Genomic DNA, 20,875 nt, shown 5'->3' with positions numbered 1-20,875 from the left:
TGTCACAGTAGCTGTGGGGAGCACAAAGTGTATCATTAGGCAAAGCTGCATTGCTGCAAGTTACTGTTTAAAGCTGCAAGCTTAAAAAATAACCTACTAGGATGTGTGTAGTTAATAAAGATGTTGATAAAGATTCTTAGTCATGTAGGTAATAAAGTTTCCTCATTACTTACTTTATGTTAAGGACAGTGTCCCATCTTTGAGCGCATAAGTCACATACAGTACATCAGTAAGTATAGACGTATGATGAGTCGTCATCCTGACCTGTGAATGTAGAGAAATTACACATTTTAATTACTTTATAATATTTTACTTTAAGCATAAAAGCATACAAACCACAAATAATAGATTCCAAGTTGTCTGTTGGAGAGTGTCCAGACTTATAATGAGAGTAAGGGCTTATATACAAGTAGGTGCACAGCTGTACTGTATTACAGAAGTGTTAAAAAGCTTATTAAAATAAACTGCACAACAGACAAAGTAAAGTGACATAAGAGTGCTTCTTCATTTTTTGGCTATGTTGTATTCCTAGATTGTTGATACTGATGCATTTATTTATCATATAAGGCTCCAATTTACAGTGTCAGCCTAGTTTGTGACTGTAGAACAATGCATTTTATTCCATACAGTTATAAAATTATTTGTGTATAAAACTCTAAATCTGTAAAGTAACTGAAGACTATTAAATAAAATACATTCTTTTGCATTTCCACTGATCCCACCCTAATGTAGAATGTCTTAAAATAATTAAAAATCAGGGCAGACACTGTAAGACAAGGGAAGTTAAGCTGCAACGCCTAATGTGAATGTGATTTTTTATTACCTTTTGTTTTTGTTTTGTTATGCGTAATAAAAGAGAAGTTGCTTCAATTACACGATATCGAAAGTGTGAGTTAACTGAAGTGTGAGTACAAGCGATGTTCAAACTACATTTCAAAAGAGGCAGAACCCAAGCAGCAGAAGGAGGAAGTCACCTTTGGAAGTGCAGTAAAGCACGCCGGTCATATGTGCCTGACAGGAAAACAGAGACAGTCGCTCCTGTGTGGGTGTGGGTGTGTGTTTGAGGAATATGGCAAGAACTGCTGCTGTCGCCAACTTTAAACCAAAGTTGAACCACAACGGACTGAAATGCGAAGACACGGAAAAAAATGGATATCGCAGCAGGAAAGAGGTATGTGTTGTCAGGGGACCGAACGATTTATTTACATAACAAATGAATAAAGCACCTTAAGTGCGCCTGTTTTAAGGTGCGGCCAGGTGTTTTGCCAGCTTATTCTGTGGAAATGTTTTTTAGGGGAAGTCTTTACCTGAGGCGACCTGTGTGACGTAGACAATGTTTGTAATCCATGGCCACCTACTGCATGTGAACCCAAAAGAAAATCACACTACTACACCCAGAAGAACAATATGTGCATAAGGAGCAATGTTGTCAAAGTGGTTAGAGTCTCCAGTAGCAGATTTGTGGCAATGCATGGTCCGTGTTATGGCTAACTAGCAACATTTAAAACAGCAAACAGCCCTTCTTTTCTGACAGGTGGTGGTTTAGTTCTCCAATAAAGAATGGTGCAAACAGCAATAACAAACGACCCCGCCCTGAAATGCTTCCTTTCATGTCATGGTTGGATTTACTTACCTTGAGGCTGGGTAGAAAAGGAAGGAATTGTTTTTCTCTACATTTTTTCAGTCAAGCAGGTTTTGATTGATAGCTAATTGATATACACAGCCATATCTGTGTTATCATATTTATCTGGCAGCCACATAGCTGTTTTATATAGCACAGGTTTTATAAAAAAATAAATGACAAGATATTTATTTTGAATAAAACTGACATTTACAGGGTGGGGGAACTAACAATTCATGTAGTACGAACATCCCCCCCAAACACCAACCGGTTTGATTAACACGCTAGCTGTTAGCATCATAGCATTCGTCGCAGCTAGCTTAAACGTCGACTTCTCCAAACGTTAGCACTAACGTTCAGCGCAACTTAGCTCAACGTAGAAATGTTCCTAAGACGTTTTTACTTAAATGGCTTGCAAGAATATTCCGTTAAATGCACGCAAACCTATTTGAATTTGAAATGCTTAGCCAATCCTTAGCTAGCAGAATTTCGCATATTATGGCAACCGGAAGTGACATCATTCACCTGCACGCTATCCAGGGCCTGTGTTTTTTTTTTAATGCAAAGTCTCATTATTCAAAACAAATCTTGATTTCCTTATGCTCTGGTATCATGTCAAGGACAGACATACGTCCACAGTACTAAGTATTCATCTACAAAACAAACAGGGTTTTTATAAGAACCCATTTTCACATTTATGTGCACATTTTTGCAGCATGGCACACGAATAATCAAAAACTGCTAGTGTCCATAAGAATGTAACAGACAGCACCTTGAGCACAGGCAGCCTTGTTTTAATGGGAATTTTTGCAATTTCCTGTTCAAGTTTAAATCTTTCATAAAGTGTCTAAAATCAATCACATTAGGGAATGTTTGAAATGTCTATTTTGTCCCTTCATAATGAAAAATACCTTACAATCAGCACCATTTTAGGCAACTGTGGCACTACCAGCACACACTGGCTCTTCATCAGATAAAAAAAAAACCTTGTAGTGCAACATTGCTGTCATCTTCCACTCCCTCATGCTTTCTCTTGTGTTGAATAATGTGTGTCAGGCCTAGACCTATCTGTGCCCCCTTTTTACTCTGGGTTATTTTGAGTTTTAACTGCAACACTCCATTTGAAATCGAGCAACTTTGATTCAAATAGCAATGTGTTCTCCTCTGCAATGTAAGTCAGCTTATGTGTGTATCGTTTTCTATAGAAAAACGGCCCAGGGACTGGATTTGCCTCCAGGCAGCACCAGCAGGAGTCCTTTGAACAGGCGCCCATGTATGTGGCTGTCATGACATACCTGGGCTTTGGCATTGTCACCCTGTTTGGCTACCTCAGAGATTTTCTCAGAGCTGTAGGCTTAGAGAAGTGCAACCTTGCCCAGGAGAGAGAGGAACAGAAGGTAGGTGAAATATGCAATCAGCACAGACATATGATAAGATTATTCACACGTTCCTTAGACACGAGCATGGAGGTGTTGTCCATACAGTTTGGTTTCCTCTAATTAGCTCGATTTCTGTCCTCCAGCTCTCCCTCTGCTTTCTTCTTTTGTGTTCTTCTGCACTATAACGTTGCCATGGGTGAGACAGGATACCAGAGAGAATATCTGAAAATCTAATTAATTCTCTGAGGATTTCGTTGTTACTGTGCTTCAGATTTTGAGAAAATCTGTCATATAAGAGCCACTGCTTTAAAAAAAATGCAGTTGGGACTACTCCTCGAGTACTACTTGTTTCTATTCAGGCCTTTAGCATGAAATAAGGAAGGTTGTGACCATGCTTTGTTATCAGGCCTATAGGCACAGACAGTGAAGTGGTCTACAGATAAGATAACAACCTGGTTTGCCCCTTTTGTTTGACAATTTATAACACTTGTCATTTTCTCTGTAAACCTGTTCTATTTTGTTACCCCCTACTGGCAGATACAGTAATTACACAAACGCCGCTGCCTGTCTCAGACCACTAAGACAGGGATATTCTCCAAGAAAACATCTATAATTGCAGTGTGCATTCATTACATGCACAGTTAATAGGCAGATAGTCTCTTCCTCTCTAATGAGGAACCATTTCCAGTGGTATTCTGTGTTCACCATCAGTCAAGTTTCTTCTTTATCTTCAGCATCTGGCAGTGTTTTTGCACACTCCTACTAGTAGATGCTGTGGCCTTCTCCACCTCTGTCGCTGTAGTTGTCAGGCTAATCGGTCAACAGCATGTATTCCAGCACTGGCAAACTGAGAGTGTGTTAATTTTTTTCCCCCCTTGGAATCAGGATTTTGTCCCACTTTATCAAGACTTTGAGAACTTTTACACTCGAAACCTGTACATGAGGGTACGAGACAACTGGAACCGCCCCATATGCACCCTACCTGGACCCGTCTTTGACCTGATGGAGAGAGTGTCTGATGACTACAACTGGACTTTCAGGTAATATCATCATATTTGTCATCATCGTCATTGTGTAGACTAATGAAACAAAGCATCAGATGACATGAACAGCTGCAATGGCATCTGTCCAGGTAGGTTTATAATTAAAGTGGTGAATGTGGGGAAAATTGCACAGATCTGAGTGGCTTCGACAAAGGTGTTGTTCTGGCCAGACGTCTGGGTGTGGACATTTTCAAAAGGACAAGGCTACCACTGGGATTTTGGGGCATTTTTTGGATCATGCCTGGCCTGTGTTGGCTCCAGCTCATAACAGGACTTAAAGGTTGTACTGGCACCAGTTCCCACAGGGTACCTTCTCAGGTCTAGTGGAGTTCATGCCTCTGTGGGTCGTAGCTGTTTTGGCAGCACACAAATAACCAACAGCAGGTCGGACATAATGTTTTGGCTCGTCAGTCAAATTAAGAATGCACAAATGCTGTTTGAGCCAGCAGGCCACCAAGTAGTTTTGAATGCATGTCATCTCTACTGGGGGGGGGGTGGGGTGGACAACAGGTATTTATTTGGCGAGCTCAATCACCTGCTCTATAAGCAAGCGTGGATATTTGTCATTCTAATTCACAGTGTGGTGCACAGGGAACATTTTATAAAAGGAAAATGAACAGAGCCACAGAGAAGCAAAATGGCGCTGGGAATCAGTAAAGACTGAAGCGTGGATTACATATCAAAGTAGAAAAGGTAGAAATAGGGCTGTCACATTGTCTTTGTGGTGCAGGGTGGTAAAAGGTTAAAAGGTATGTAGGTGGGTTCTGTACCCACTGTAGAGGAAGTGGGTCAGTGGATGACACAGATAAGTTTGAAAAAACAAACTAAACTGGCCCTGTGAACCTTCATGATGACGCCATGTGAGTGTGTGCATGTGAGATGAGAACAAATCTCATCACAGATAAGCTAATTGATCCCTGTATGATTGCAGATTTACTGGGCGGGCGATACACAATGTCATCAACATGGGCTCCTACAACTACCTTGGTTTTGCTGAGAACCGTGCCGATTTCCTGCAAACTGTGGCTGATACAATGCACCAGTATGGGCCGGGCGTTTGCAGCACACGACAGGAAATGGGTGAGTTTGTGGCCAATGTTCCGTTTTACACACAAAAGACATTGTTCCACTTGTGCCCATCACCTTGTTTCAATATATCCCGAGAAAGATATAAGAGCTGCGTTAGTGTCTCTTATTGCCTCACTTACAAAAGTCCCTGTCAGACCCAGATAACACTAGAACTCCATCTCCCTCATCACATACGCCGTCATTCATTACATTTCGTGTGAATTATGATGCATCATTTATCACACTTCTTGCAAAATTTTACTGCCTGCATGTTTAATTATCTGTCCGTGACTGCAATGTTGTGTGAATAATTCAACCTTTTTTTTAAATTATGTATCATTTGGGCGTAAGTTGAGATCATTACACACTGCACCCACACTGAGGAGGAGCAGGGGAGGCCACTGTGCATCATGGTGGAATGTAATATTACGAAACACCCCGGACATTAAGCAGGATGCAAAAGGAATATACATGAATGCGATGGAAGTGTTAGAACAGCAAGGATCAGAAAGTGGAATCTGTGGCTTCTGATGAATTTTGAATGGTGTCTGATCCTTTGAACTTCAATCCGGCTTCTGATGGTGTGTAAGTGGCTGTGTGGACCAGGATCTCATGTTCTGGCATAGCAGTCAGTGATGCAGCGGGGGAAATCTGAAGATTGGCCAGCAGCTGTTTGTTTACTCGTTCAAAACCTGTCAGTGGGTAAACATTAAGGAGCCCACCGAACGGGTCACACTTAGTAAAGTTTGCTTGCGAAAAGTATTTTCTTTCTCCCCGTCGATGATGTTTTGTTCGTGACACTTCTGACGCCGGTGGTGCTGTGTATCTGCTGAGAGCAGGCTAGCAGAAAAGGAGCTGACAACAGGCTCAGAGCAAGTTGAGCCGCCGCATGCATGATATCAGCAGTTTGACAAGAACAGAGGAAACCAAAGGAATTAAAGGCTGTGTGATTGTTAGTTATACGTATGTTTGTCAGAGTGCACTCCCGCAGCCTACCCCACCCACACACACACACAAACACACTCAAGCCGCCACACCATCCATTATTCATTTATGTGATTTATTTATATGTGTATTTCTCTTTCAAAATGGGACTGTTTTAGCCTGGGTTCCAGCTTGCTCACCAAGAGGGTTAAGGAATAACAAGCATGTCTCCTATGAGACCCTATTAGACATAAATTATTAAACATCCCAGTGTCTCTGTAGTAGCTGTGATGCTATCATCACCACAGTGATTTGTATTACTGTGCAGAGTCACATTTTCCTGGGTGTGTTTTTAATAAATTGTAAAGCATAAATCACAAAACTAATTGAGATAAGATATTAAGATGTATTTTTAATATTTTCATTTTTTGACATATTTTAAACTTTTTATCTTATCTCTCCTTGAGTATTATCTGTCATTCAATTCATTGAACTTTATGGGTGCACATGGAAATTTTAAGGGCTGTATTACTGTCTTGCAGCAAAGGTTCAGTCACATGTTTACAAAAATAGAATGGAGACAGTATTGTAGTGTCTTTCCACCAGCAGTTATTCAGCTTTTAGCTTCCTCATTAGCAGGCTTTGATAACTGTAGTGATAGAAAGGTGACCTTGCTAGGACAGAGGACAGTTGACCAGGCTTAATGAGATTATGTGAGTGTTTTTTTTTCCCGGCCTCATCTCAAGTATGAAAAGTGAGTGAAATCTAACATCTACTCTCTTCATACCTGAAGAGCCTCTACAGCTTTCAGCATCCTTCCGAGGTTAGCATGTCAATATGGAGGCAGCGTACGCCTATAAAGCAGAAGCTTAAAGTAAAATGTTCTATAAAAATAGCAGATGCCAATGCGGTCTGATTAAAAAAAAGCTACACACTCCAGCAGGGGCTGTGAGCCTGAGTGGTCGAGGAAATGTATGAATCGATTTGACTTGGCAGAAGGCCTGATGGAAAGCACTGGATGAGAATCGTTATAAAGACAGAGCTGCTTCACTGCATTATGGTTTTATACACATCACTCAATAGCCGTTTCCATTCCTTCCATGAACCATTCAGTCTGTTTGAACTTTTAATGCCTGCTCTGTGTGGCTACCGATCATTATTGATTATGACCCACAATGATTAGTATCCCATGTATATGCAATCATTAGCTACTCCATTTTCATATATAAATACAATATTGTAGGAACTACTATAGAAACAGTATAAATGTGACCATATATTTCTGGTATACATAACATTATACATCCAGACAGTACATGTATAAGATAAGTCTTTACCTTTCTCCCTGTAGCTCCCAATGCTAGAAGTGATTCTTCCATTTATCTCCTGACCACACACACCTGAAAATCCCACTTTTATTGCACAAAATAGAAAAACACCATGTCAGCTGACAGATCCCAATCTGATCAATTTTCTAAATGAATTCTAGTCCCCACCTGTCACAGTGGGTTATAACTAATCGCCTCAGTCCCGAAATGTGCAGCAGAACCATTTTAAAGCTTGTTGAACCTGCCTCTATATTACCTGGGATGGAGATAAAAAAAAAAGGCGTCGTTGAACTAAATTACACATTTGCCACATCTTGAACCTTTATAAATCTCTTCCAAGTCCCAGAGAGTGTGAGGCGCTGATGCTGATCCAGGCGTTTGCCTTTGGGTCACTTGCTTTTTTATCAAGAGACATTCATCTCTGTCAAAATGTGTGATTGGATGACAAAGACCAGCAAAATCTATGAAGTGAAGGACTCATAAACCAACAGGTACAGTGATGCTGTCGGGGTAAGTGATCTTTTTTTGTGATTTATGCCTTCAAGGTAACCTGAGAATCCATGAAGAACTGGAAGAACTTGTAGCTGATTTCCTCGGAGTTGAGTCATCTATGATTTTTGGAATGGGCTTTGCCACCAACTCAATGAACATTCCTGCACTTGTTGGCAAGGTATGTGATTTTTCTACTCTAAACTGCCACACACTGTATAAAGGAAATCCTATTGTATGTGAGTGTAATTTTCTTGGCGCAGCAGATATTAATCTAATTAGCTTTTGTTCCTTTCTTGCATATGGCCTAAATTAATGAATTACAGTCAAGTAAACTCTGCTGCGAACATCTCCCGACCCAACCCTGTTAATTATAATCATAATTAAACATTACAGTAGCCAGAAGGAAGAGGCTCTGAGCAAACATGGCTGCTTTCAGACACACAGAGGAGGAAGGGCAGGTTTTGTTAAGAGCACTACTCAGGGGTGTGATTACACACACTGTGGCCTCACAGCACACCAGCCTGACTCACACAGACGACCATGGGTTACCAGGGGCAACACGCAGCATGAATATCTGTGATTGGACCAGACAGGAGAAAGAGGAGGTTGACTGTTTAAGTGATGAGAACGGGGTCGTTTATTCTGCTCAAAGAGCCCCCTTAGGCTGCAGCCCCCACACTAGCCTAGCAGAGGCTGGGGGTCAACCCTCCACTGCCAGCTCTGTCCTACAGGGACAGGCTGTGCCAGGACAGGCCTTGCTGTGCAGGCACAGCAACATTAGACTGACAGCTGCTGGTAGACCAGGGACCAGGCCAGCTGGACCCCAGGCCAAACCGAGCATATCTGTCACCGAGACAGTGTCAACATAACCTCTACAAGACTTCATTCAGACTAATGCAGTCTAATGCTTAGAGCTCCAGTGTTATATATGCTAATGTAAGGGGAAGAATTTCGTGGAACGGCGGAATTAATTTGCATGCTGATTTTTTTTTATAGAATATGAAGTGCCGTACTCTTCATTATAAAAAAATGCAAATTGTCTGTGGGTCAGAACTTCATCAGACATCAAAGAAGCCAAAAGTACTCATATGAGCTGTACATGCAGCTACCACGTGTGATGAAGAATGAAGCGTGGATGGGGGTGAGGAGACAGGAGTAAGCTGACACGTGATTGGTCAGGTAGACACTTTTTATTGCACTGCACATGTCTGCAGGGACATGTTGCAAAACATATGTTAAAATGCATCAAATACAAGCATTCTATTAAAACAGCCTGTAAAGATGCACACAATGTGTTTTAACAGCGGATGTTGTTTACTGTTTGTAAACCAATTAATTTTTTTTCTATACTCAAGGGACAGACTAATTGGCACTACTTCTAAATATAGACAACTACAGTAAATCCAAAACGGCATTATAGACTCTCTCCCTTCAAATCTTTTTAATAATAAGCTCACTGTGGTGCAGTCCGTGCGATGTACAGTCCTTTAAAGTGTTTTCTTATTGCTGCTTTTCAGGGCTGTTTAATATTAAGCGACGAGCTCAATCACACGTCCCTCATTTTGGGAGCCAGACTGTCAGGAGCAACAATCAGGGTCTTCAAACACAACAGTAAGTATGAACACACCCCCCCCCCCCCCTGTGCCTTACAAAAACACAAGGATAATTTGGGTTATGACCCATATTATAATATCTTTTAAATGCAAGTGCTTACTTCCTGCTGTACCTCCCGGAGCAACACACAGTGTTTCTTTTGTCTGCTGATGAAGTTTCAATTTGTGGTGGTGGTTTTGCAGTCTCACACTATATAGTTGTCACTTCTCTTTTTATTGCAAACTGTTGCCGCTGTGAGAAGCTTTTTACTTTTTGTGCAGTACAGGATTTGCCGTAGGAAAGACCTACTTAACATTCTGTGTTTAGAGCAGCAAATGTAAAAGCTTTAATAAAATGGGTTCAGCTTACAGTCACGACTTTATCCATCAGCAGCAGAAAGGCAAAGCAGCAATGTATTTATACGGAAATATCACTTTGATTAAAGGTCCGGGTCTCTATTATTATATTGTCAAGTTACAAAATAGATGTAAGGGAAATGCGTTACGCATGGGTGATTCAACATTCATTGTGCTTGCATTAGAAATACCCCTGTTCTTTCAGGAGACAGCACAAATGAGCCGGTCCTCTAGCAGCAAATGTGTCCTGACAGGTACAAGCAGAGTCAGTTATGGGTCCTCCGAGCAGATCCCAGAGGCCTGTCTAAAGGCTAAGAGCCCTCAGGCACCTGAGCTGCTGACCCCTCCCTGCCTCTAAACCTCCTTCACCAGACACCCATACACTCTTTCTTTAGCAGAACCTTCACTGAGAGGGTTAAGCTACGATAACAGACGATTTATCGCACGAGTGCTGTCACTGAGATCACTTCCTCATAGCACGAGGTGTATATTTGACAGACGTGGAATTTAGTTCTGCAGGGTGAACTAAGCACAAACTGGTTTAGCATTGTCACAGTTGTGCGTCAGAAATACTTCAGGCCGGCATTGAAAGATGCTTCTCTGTATAATTACAATTCATACTCTTTCAAATAACTCTGTGCATTTGTGGTTTATTAGCAGTTTGTAAGGGTCAGAGCAGAGATAAGAAAATATGGCAGCAGTTATAATTCATGCAACTATGTGCATGTGTCTTCTGTAAGGACAAAGATAGTCATCATCCTTACGGCAGCCATACAGTATTTCATATCAGGCCATGGCTTGTCTGAAATCAGTTATTCATGACTGTGCACCCAGCACACTACAGTGCATTCCTCCTTGACTGGTAACATCGTGTTAAGCATCAGGGTGGCATTTTAAACAGCTGAGCATCTGCTGCCTTTTAGGGAAACCTGTTTTTTTGTGTTGTTGTTTTGCTGAGGAAGCGATATCAATCATCTTTGACAGATTATTAGCTACGACAGGTTTCGCCGCTGCTCAGCAGGAAATGGTTGGATTGCAGTCATACGTTGAATATTACTCATTAGCTATAGCTATTCAACACTGCCATCTACTGGCGTATGGCGGGCAATCATTACTAATGTCTCCACAATCTCTTAGAAACTCTAAATGTCACTGGGAAATTCATCTTAAAGCACCCACACGGACTCCACTGAACAGGTCTCTGGACAAACCCGTGTTTATCTCAGTGAGTCATCCTGGCTGATACAGACACCGCATGTGTTTGTGAGAATAAAAGGTATTCCCTGCTTAGTAGTTTATGGAGGCTGTTTCTAGCACATAAAGTAGCGCTTTGTGTGTGCTCAGTGAACTGCCGAGCCCTGTGGAAATAATGACTTACTAGTTGTTTGCTTTAAGGTTGGTGTTTAATGGCTACACCCTATTGTACGTCTACAAGTACATATTTGAATTAAGATGTCATTGTCACATTTTTACTCTCTTCCCCTCTCTTTCCTGTGTGTGTGTGTGTGTGTGTTAGACATGCACAGTCTGGAGAAGATGCTAAAAGAGGCAGTTTGCTCCGGGCAGCCTCGGACTCACAGGCCCTGGAGGAAGATCCTTATCATGGTGGAAGGCATCTATAGGTGGGTTTGCTGTTGTTCTACAACCTACACATTAGCAGTCTCTGTCACAGAGGCATGTCTCAGGCCAGCTGGGCTCCTGTAATCATCTTTTGCGAGTACGGCCTTCCAGGTGGTCTTTAGCAGGGCTGTGTAGGTAGATATCTTTATTTATAACCTGAGGTGAGCTTGTGCTTAGCAGTCCCTGTAATAGCTTCTTCTTCAATTGCTTCCCGTTCTAGCCTTCAATAATAGATCGCTTGTGTGTCTGAGTGTGTGTGTGTGTGTGTGTGTATGGTCTGGTACCATTTGATTACTGTAGAGAGGAGGAAAGGTATTGTGTGTCTCTTATGCCAGTGAGCTATCTCGAGTCTTAGTGACCCTCTCCATCTGCTCATTAGCTCCAAATCAAGGCCAAATGGAGCCACAGAGATTGACTTGGCTACACCCCCAGCTCCAACTGTTTATCATGGCCATTTTCTTTTCTCCTTTCTTCCCTCTTTGTTGCCCTCGACCACACTTACATTTCAGTCCTTTGGAAATAATATATAACACTGTGATGTTTAATTGTTAACATAGCTCTCAGTTTTTATAACGGTTATTTCTTGAAAGACAACTTAATTCATCAGACTGTCTTTAACAAGAAGTAAAGTGCAACGTCAACCACAGACATGAGGGTGAATTGGCGCTTTTTCTGTACAGCACAGAAAGAACTAATGCTCCATCTATCACCTCCCACTAACATCAAAAGACTTGGATAAAGGGTACGCATACTTTAGCTATATCCCGGGCTCACTTTGATGTCCACATCGGTCTTGGTGAAACCCTGTCTTATGTCATTTGGACTGCAGACGTTCTCAGCCGTAGCAAGTACAGCAGGTCTGGGATTGCTCTATTCCTCAGCCATATAATCACTCATGCTGTCTATTTGTAGCCTTAAAAGGTTTGCATCAGAGGGAGAGGAGGAGATGGGTGAGAGGTGGGAGTAAAGTGAAAGAGGCCAGGAGGAAGATTCCTGCAGGACTGTGGCATGTCAAATTGTGCATATATGCAGATGTAGAGATGCTCTGCAGTGGATAAATGTGTGTGTGTGTGTGTGTCCATGTTGAACCATTTATTACTCCATTTTTTCTTTTTGTTCTGTGTGTTTTGTATGCCATTAGCATGGAGGGCTCAGTGGTGCGACTACCCGAAGTCATCGCTCTAAAGAAGAAGTACAAAGCGTATCTGTACCTGGATGAGGCCCACAGCATCGGAGCAGTGGGACCGTCAGGGAGGGGCGTGACCGAGCTGTTTAATGTGAACATAGATGATGTGGACGTGATGATGGGGACCTTCACGAAAAGCTTTGGTGCTTCTGGAGGCTACATCGCAGGAAAAAAGGTTCCTGTGTAGATTTTTCTGGTTTAACTCTCATTTCATTCACTGGTCTGCTAAGAATGTTTTGTTGGCTAGCTGGTAGTTTAAAGAGGCATGGTCCCACAGGACTATATTTGGTTAATACATAAGGCAGTGAAGACGAATAGTTTCTTAACTCTGTGGCATGAATTACACATATAATTGTTTTTTTTTGGTTTTTTTAAAAAACAATGGTCCACCGGTAGGGTCAGGACCTTGTTTTTACTATTGATAGAACCTTTAAAAAAAGACACTTCACAAGGCTTCACAACATGGAGGCCATGATCTAATAGTCCTCCCTTTACACAAAGCCTGCAGTGTGTATTACAACAGCGGAAGAGAGGCTCACATCTTTCCATTTTTAACCAAAAGAGCAGTGTGTTGTTACAGCCCCGCCTTTCTTAAGAAAATATTATATTCTCTTCATATCACCAGTTCATTCCTATAAAAGAGTGAACTTTTACGCATTGCTGTTGATTCTCTAAGAAGGCACTCTGGTTGCCATGCAAATGCAATCCTCCTGGACCCAAATAGGGTCAATAAATTTCAAGTATAATAAGTAGGTGGGATTAATCATGTTGAAACCACTCCAACAGCCCTGGGTAAGTTGCCATTAGAGAAAATCAAATAAATAAGCAGTGTTTTTTGATACTGTCCTGACATGCTTTAGCCTGGCAAGCACCGACTGTGTATCAACGTTAACCACTTTGCCTCCAAAGCAGGTTAAAACACATCATATAAAGTATTTTCAGATGCTTTTTTTTCAGCCAGGCCTGATTTGTACAGGAGTCAATCACACATCACAACCCCACCTCTCTCTCCCGGCTCTCATGTGTCCAACAAATGTTCCCCAGGCCGTGACTACGGGTCTTTGTAACTTCTTTTTTAACTCCATTAAAAAGTACACTTTAGTACATAACCGCACCGGTTTTTGTAGCAGTTGATTAGAAAGCAACAGAGGAAACGGCCATGTTGTTTGAATTAGGTATTCAGAGAAGGGACCCTTCCTTCCTTCGCCTTATGGTGGCTCAGCCCTTCTCTGCCATAATAAGAAGGTAACGCTGGCAGCAGGCCAGCCCCTTCTTGTGGCAGGCATCGGAACTGCGCTCCAGATTTAACAGGATGACTTTTAACAAGCATGATAATGTTTGAAGTATGAACACTCTGCCCGGTTTGACAGCTGCCTGTAGTAAACTCCTGAAAGAAAAAGGCAGGAAAAAGAAAAGCGAACCTTTAGATTTGACGTATTTGTTGTTGTGGCGAAACCCCCCAAATCCTACATTAAGTGGAGTCGGGTTGACCAACAAAAGACTCTACAGATGTGTTCTGGAAAACAGTCATGTTATAGCTATTTTATGAGAGCACCAAAAATAAATACCCCAATAAATACACTCCAAGCTCCTTCTAATTCATGTCAACCTTGCGAGCAGGATGTGTTGTTCGTTAACCCTTTACTCGAAGCCTGGATTGCACCAAAATTAGGTTATTGAATGCATCCGTTGAAGTATGTACAAGTGTGTGTGCAGTTCTGGCTTGCTCCTGCTCTGCGGCTTTGTGGACACAAGTATTATGGCCAACGTGTGGCTAAGGAAACGCTGTGAGCTGTCACTCCATGCCCCAGGCTTGAGATGGATTTTGGACATGTTCTCTTTTACTGGTTTATCTTGGTCACACCGAAATCCTGCAGGGCCACAAAGCTGTGAAAATCTCCCTCCTTAAATGAAAACAGATGTCAGGTTGTTTCAGGGTTCTCATCCTACATTTGAGTATTTCCCCTAAAATCCCTTCGCCTTGTGTGTGTTTTTTTTTTTTTGGGGGGGGGGGGTGGAAGCCACAGCCGCCGCCCAGTGGGGACAGATGGTGGTGAGTGGAAATGGTGGCCAGACAGCATCTCCGGCTACGTGTCATCACCCCACACCCCAGCTTACCACCACACAGCCACCGAGCAGCAGCCCATCTCAGCTCCAGGCTCACTCCCAACCTCAGACCACATGCTCCAGGGACCCGTGACCAAATCAGTTTTCCTGAAATTCTGCTCTTCTCTTGTCAGCCACTAGAAGAATTAATCTCCTGCTGACATTTAGGAATAATGAGCATGACAGTCTTCATTGTGGCTCACTCTGACGTTGATTCGTTCTCAAGTGAATGTTCTGGCTCCCTCAGAGTGAAGAGCAGGACTGGATCCAGAGCTGTTTTACACTCAATGCCAGTAGTGACAGAAAAATGACCTGAGGTATTTTAATTGCTTCTCAGGTGACAGCTATACGTGAGCTCTCTCTAGTGGTGCTAAAATATAACTGCAAGGCCTCACAGAAGATCTGATAATATCACTGTCAGCGCATACGCTCTGATCATTAATGTGGTGACTGTCTATTACAGGAGCTGGTGGACTACCTGCGTAGTCATTCTCACAGTGCAGTTTACGCCACCGCCATGACCCCCTCTGTCACTGAGCAGATCATACGAGCCATGAAGTGCATCATGGGAAAAGACAGCAGCACAGAGGGTAAGTATCCAAGCTCTTTCCAGTTAATGTCACCCTCAGTTTTTTTTCATGCCTCTTAACTCAAAATGTCCTTTTACACAGACAAATATTATGTCTGGCTTATAAAAAGTTTTACACCTTTATATAATTTTTATGGAAACAACAGCAAACCAAATCCAGAGGACACTACCAATGTTAACATTCATGTGTAAGACCTGCAGGGAAACGCAAACAGCTGCTTGGCCAGAAAATGTGGAAGCAATTACAGGGGTCTGCAGTGGTAAGGAGAGGGGAGACGTGCAGTCCCTGAGCACACGTGACCCTAACGTGGAGGAAATCATTTTCATGTGTGTGTTGTGAGGAACGCTGTTCCTCTGAAAAGTTACTGCTCTAATGGCATCAGACAACTTGGGCAGGGAAGCGGTCGTTACCAGAGAAGTCGTAATACCACCCGAGCGTTTCTGCCCAAGTTATCGTACTTCTGGTAATAGAAGCAGTGTTAGTGGGAGAGGCATAAGTACAGCTAATAGCGGTGCATAAATGACAGCTTTATACACTTATTAAATTTACAGGACTTTGCAAGAGAGTGCTCTAATGGGTTAATCTTTACAAGGACGAAAGCCTGGTGTGTTATGGTTGAGGTATATTGTAGTTTCATGCAGAGATGAGTAACTTTTTCATCTGGCTCTGAACCAGGCATGCTTCTCATCTGACGTAGCCCGGTGAAATAGCTGTTGTGGAAAAATCAGTCTTGACCTGTCTTATAGAGACAGGAGGGAACACAGCGAACAGTGCAGGCTTTCAAAACCTCCGCTCAAAACCTCAGCGTCCACCAAAACACCGCAAAACTCTCACTGTGACAAGAAAGCGTAACACATTCTTTTTGCATATCTGCCTAATAAGTCTCCGCCTCGGCCTTTTTTTTCCTCATCTTTCTCTTTGATGTTGAATTTCGCACTGCTCTGACAGACAGCAGCATCCACACGTTCTCGCCTGCTCATATGATTTCTGCGTCTGGCAGCAGGTTTTTGACCTCCGTGCCCCCTCTCCTAGCAGAGAGGAACAATTTACAAAATGGGGCCTGTGCTTTTTGGCAGATGTCCGAATGTTATTTTTTCCCCCCCTCTCCCTCTCCCTCTCTCTGCTGAGATAAGGGGATTTAAAGTGCTCTCTTACATCCCTTTGAAAGAACTGCCAATCTGTTCCCAGGTAATCAGAGGGAAACAGAGCTGTGTTCCAAGGCTGGCCCATGCCAAACTCCACAGAGCAGCCACGGAGCAAGCAGGCTCCCCAGTGATTCACATTGTTCAGGAAACACCGGGGGTCAGCAGACCAGGCCGCCTCTGCTGCCTTTGATTTGTTTTCTAATGTCTCTATCCCAGATACATGTGATACTTAAGCATTATTTGTATTCAATTTCAGTCATGGCTACGCTCCAGTGGCCAATCCACAGCCACTAATTTTGTGCGAAATCCATCATATCCAATTTGCGAGCGTCCACTCTGGCAACACGCAAGCACATATACGATGCCGTCAGGCAGACAAAACTGAACCATCTGCTCCTGCAGCTGAGTTTTAATCATGAGCAACTTCATAGTGGAGGCTGGAATGGCCCAGATGGAGGTGCAGGACTCAGGATGAGATGGCACTGCAGAGCGCTCACACTCCATTAGCTTCCACTGACAGGTGATGTCCCTTCCTGCAGGGGACAGAGGAAATATGTGGCGGAAGGCAGTGAGATGGTGCTTTACTCATGTACATCTGGTGTGGTGTCCTTGTTTTAATTGGAGGCATTAGACGGATCCGCCAACTGGCAGAGAACACCAGATACTTCAGGGCCAGGCTGAAGGAGATGGGCTTCATCATCTACGGCAATGATGACTCGCCTGTGGTTCCACTCCTGCTCTACATGCCAGGCAAAGTCGTGTAAGTAAAACCATCAACAAAGCCGCTAACATAACATTTGTCGTGCTCAGATTTATTTTTAAATGTTAAATAGCTCACAGTGTATCATCTCTGAATAATTTGGATAGCAGCCATTTCGCCTTCCCTGAAGTTTCCATGAATCAGAAGTGTAGACTTACGCAGTCTGTAACCACTTAAGAGGCAGCATCAGGTATTGATTAGGTCTAACCCTGCATAGACTGAGTCACTCAGGTGTATAATCAATTGGGTATAAAGTGTCTTTCAGTGCCAGTCACCAATAATATCCATGAAAAGGCAGATCCTGCTCAGTAATTGCTATAATCAGAAGCTGTTATCATGCATCCTCTCATGTAACATCGCTCTCTGGTGACGGGTGTATCTGCTGACATTTCACCGGGAAATAATCAACCTAAAAAACGCACAACTGTAGGTTCATTAAACCGCATCCACAGCACATTTACATTTAGTACATTTCTGAACTTCTCCAAACTGTCCACTTGAACCGCGGGATGCAGCCGTTCCCTGGCTTGGCCTCATGAAAGAGACAGTCATCAGAGATATGTAGCTGTTAACTGCCTGCTCCTTTTTAATTTACAGTGCTTTGCAGAAATTATCACAAGTTATTCTAACCACACAGCCCAGCTGCATAATTAAGGATTTTGGAAGAGCCAGATGGAGCAACATTCCTCCTGACTTTTAATTGGACGGGGCAAAGCAGCGACTGCTTCCTCATTCTAACTGTGGCACATGTGCTCGGAAATGCCTCAAAAATGGAATGTACTTATAGTTATGGATTATTGAGGTTAGCTGCCAATGCACATTGCGATTTGTAGAGTAGAAGACACAATGCACAGGCACAGGTAAGCCTAGAGTGGAGGAAAATAGGAGGGATATGTCAGCCAATTAGCTCGAGTAAAGATATTTTGTGGTGCTGGTATCTGTACTTCCTGAAGCTCTTTCGAAGGTCTTTGTGTGTTAGAATATGTCAAAACTACTCTTTATTTCCTTCTTCTTGCTGACCAGGGCGTTTGCACGAGAAATGCTGGACAGAAAAATTGGCGTCGTGGTCGTCGGCTTTCCGGCCACACCGATCACCGAGGCCCGAGCTCGCTTTTGTGTCTCGGCAGCGCACACCAGAGCCATGCTGGACCAGGTAAACACCCACTGAATCTGACCATGTGCAGTTTTGTGAGTGTATGTATTTTTGGTTTTTTTGGAACCCACAGTTACACCCACGCTCTGACACTTTCAGGTGCTGCACCATCTGAACGAGGTGGGAGACCTTCTCTGTCTGAAGTTCTCACGGCGGAAACATTTCTCCCCGCCTGACCTCTGCGACGAGACAGACTTTGAGCTGGACAGCTGATATGACCCCAAACACCTTTAACTCCACTGTGTCAAAACTAAGCGTCCATGCCTCAGCAGACACATAAACGTTCAACGCAGGGTAACGCACACACACGGCTCACAGCAGAGCGACAGGGCCAAATGTTGGGCAGCTGCCTTTTTTTGTATGTTTGTAATACTTTCTGATCACTTTTTGTGAAACTAGATTAAAGACTTTTTCTTAACACATGTATTTGTATGTGAAAAGAAGCGTTGGTTGATTAACGGGCAGGTTTTTTTTTAAAGAGCCTGTCTTTAAAGACACTTGTTGTTTGGTGTCTATATTTAGACGTTCAAACATTTTTTATGGAAGCATTTTCGCTACACATAAACATCTATCAGATGATAGTTTAATGCAAAAAGTCCCAATTTACTAGGAGCTGTTTCAGATTCTTCTATTTTCTCCTCTTCTTGCTGATTTTTTTAATTTTATTTTAAAGAAACCACAAACTTAAATGCTTCCTGTATCTGTTTTGAAATAGAAAGATTGATTAATTATCTAATTTTTTTCTTTCCTTTGTTGTAACTCTAACTAATTTCCTGATGCATAATTATTTACACTACTTCTGAAAGATTTTGTATTCCACAGCGAGTTGTTATAAAACTCCCCCCCCCCCCCCCTCCAACACTTTCATCTCCAAAGTAAATGATAGCCTTCCTGTAAATAATAGATCATGCAGCAATTACTTCTTTGACATGCAGTTAAATCGCAACAACCCACACACAGAATAAAAAAGGTGTCACGGCTTGTTTTGTGGTGAGACTGCTCATATTCGCCGGGTCTTAACAGCTTAATTGTGGATGTTTTAAAGACCTGCTGTTCTCCTTCACACACAAACTGCGTAACCGTTGTGAAGGTAAGCACGCGGAGTATGCAGCACCTGAGCCAACAGAAACCTTACCTAGCAATTAGCGTTGAAGTCTAAATTCTCGTGGTATGGGGTAATCATTTGATTAACACAGGAAGGATTATAGATGGATGATAAATGTGTTTTCACAGAGTGTCAGATTGGGTCTAGTCCACACTTGTTTTTGTTCCTCGGGACGTTACCATGTTTGTGTTTTCCCACACAGTGATAGCAACATTTTATGATGGAATAAAATGACATTATGCAACGTTGATGCAAAGTGCAAATACAGTTCTCCTCTCCTAAAGAAGAAAAACCCTCCAAATCTGCTCTCTATACTGAGTCACTTTGTTCTGTGAGGGAATATAATTTCACATCTGGCTCCTATAGACAGAAACAATAGAAAACAGTTTCTTTAATCCCCAAATCTGTGATGTCATACCACTCCATAAAGATGTGGATGAGATGGGGAAAGGTGGCCTCAAATGTTACACTGTGGTGCTCTAATGCTCCTCCGGATGTCTGCTATTAATTTCTGTTTACTTTCACCTTTAGTCTAAAATGTGATTGTTGTTAAATGCATTTAGAGCAGGAGACAGATGTGTGTAGAGAGAGAGCTCCAGTTCGTTCTGAAGCATTCTGCGTCACAGACACAGAGTGTTCAAATACTGTGCTCCACTGTGAGTAATCAGAAAGGCAAACTATAACTGCTGAGACTCAACCAGCAACATTTTTGCATTGTAGCTTGTTCCAGAAATCTCATATTTAATCATGAATCTGCTTCATGAAGATATCTTTAGACCAGATATTTGAACAGATCTTTTTTTTATTGCAAAAGTGTGAACAAGGAGGCCTTCCACAGACTGTGAACTAGTATTGAGAACTTTTTTTTTTTTCACAAAAATCCAAAGGATGTAGCACATCCTAGTCCTTGCCTTTCTTGATAACACTGTGAGCTAACATGGACACATTGCTGACTGCATAATGTAGCAAGACAATGGCTAGATTTAGCCAAATTACATGACCAGCCAACATTACAACTCCAAATGGATGCAGTTAGCTGGCTTAGCTTAGCTTGCATGCTCAGTATGTTCTAATCAGAATATGACAAACATTTTTGATGCTAGGTGTAATTCCCTTAATAGCCACAGGTGTCACTACAAACACGTGTTTTTAATTTAAAAGTTAAAAAAAAGTCAGCGTAAATTTCAAATTCAAAATAATTTAATATTAATTATCTATTTTTTTTATTTAATGTCATTGTAGAATTTATTAAGCTAAAGCAACCTAATTTCATTCATTAACAACACATACATTCAGTGTTATGTGAACATACATGCCATAGTTCATATAATTTAACAAAAACATTATTGAAAGCTAAAAAGAACTCTGTGTTCTGAAACACAGATTATTCATTCATTGTGTTTTTA

At 42.2% G+C, this 20,875-nt stretch overlaps 1 protein-coding gene across 1 annotated transcript; it reads left to right on the top strand.

The window, feature by feature from the left end:
- Positions 1 to 928: 928 nt before the first annotated feature.
- On the top strand, positions 929 to 19,717 carry sptlc3 (serine palmitoyltransferase, long chain base subunit 3). The gene is made up of 12 exons (XM_028423577.1): positions 929 to 1,171; positions 2,827 to 3,018; positions 3,886 to 4,040; positions 4,975 to 5,123; positions 7,909 to 8,033; positions 9,373 to 9,466; positions 11,321 to 11,426; positions 12,566 to 12,785; positions 15,180 to 15,306; positions 17,076 to 17,211; positions 18,235 to 18,364; positions 18,464 to 19,717. The coding sequence occupies exons 1-12, from the start codon at positions 1,070 to 1,072 to the stop codon at positions 18,575 to 18,577; spliced, it is 1,650 nt and encodes a 549-aa protein (XP_028279378.1). The 5' UTR covers positions 929 to 1,069; the 3' UTR covers positions 18,578 to 19,717.
- The last annotated feature ends 1,158 nt before the right edge of the window (positions 19,718 to 20,875 follow it).

The sequence above is a fragment of the Parambassis ranga genome, chromosome 15 (assembly GCF_900634625.1).
Source record: "Parambassis ranga chromosome 15, fParRan2.1, whole genome shotgun sequence".
In the NCBI taxonomy this organism is placed as follows: Eukaryota; Metazoa; Chordata; class Actinopteri; family Ambassidae; genus Parambassis; species Parambassis ranga.
The sequence above is the reverse complement of the archived record's forward strand: the minus strand, read 5'-3'. Positions and strand labels throughout refer to the sequence as shown.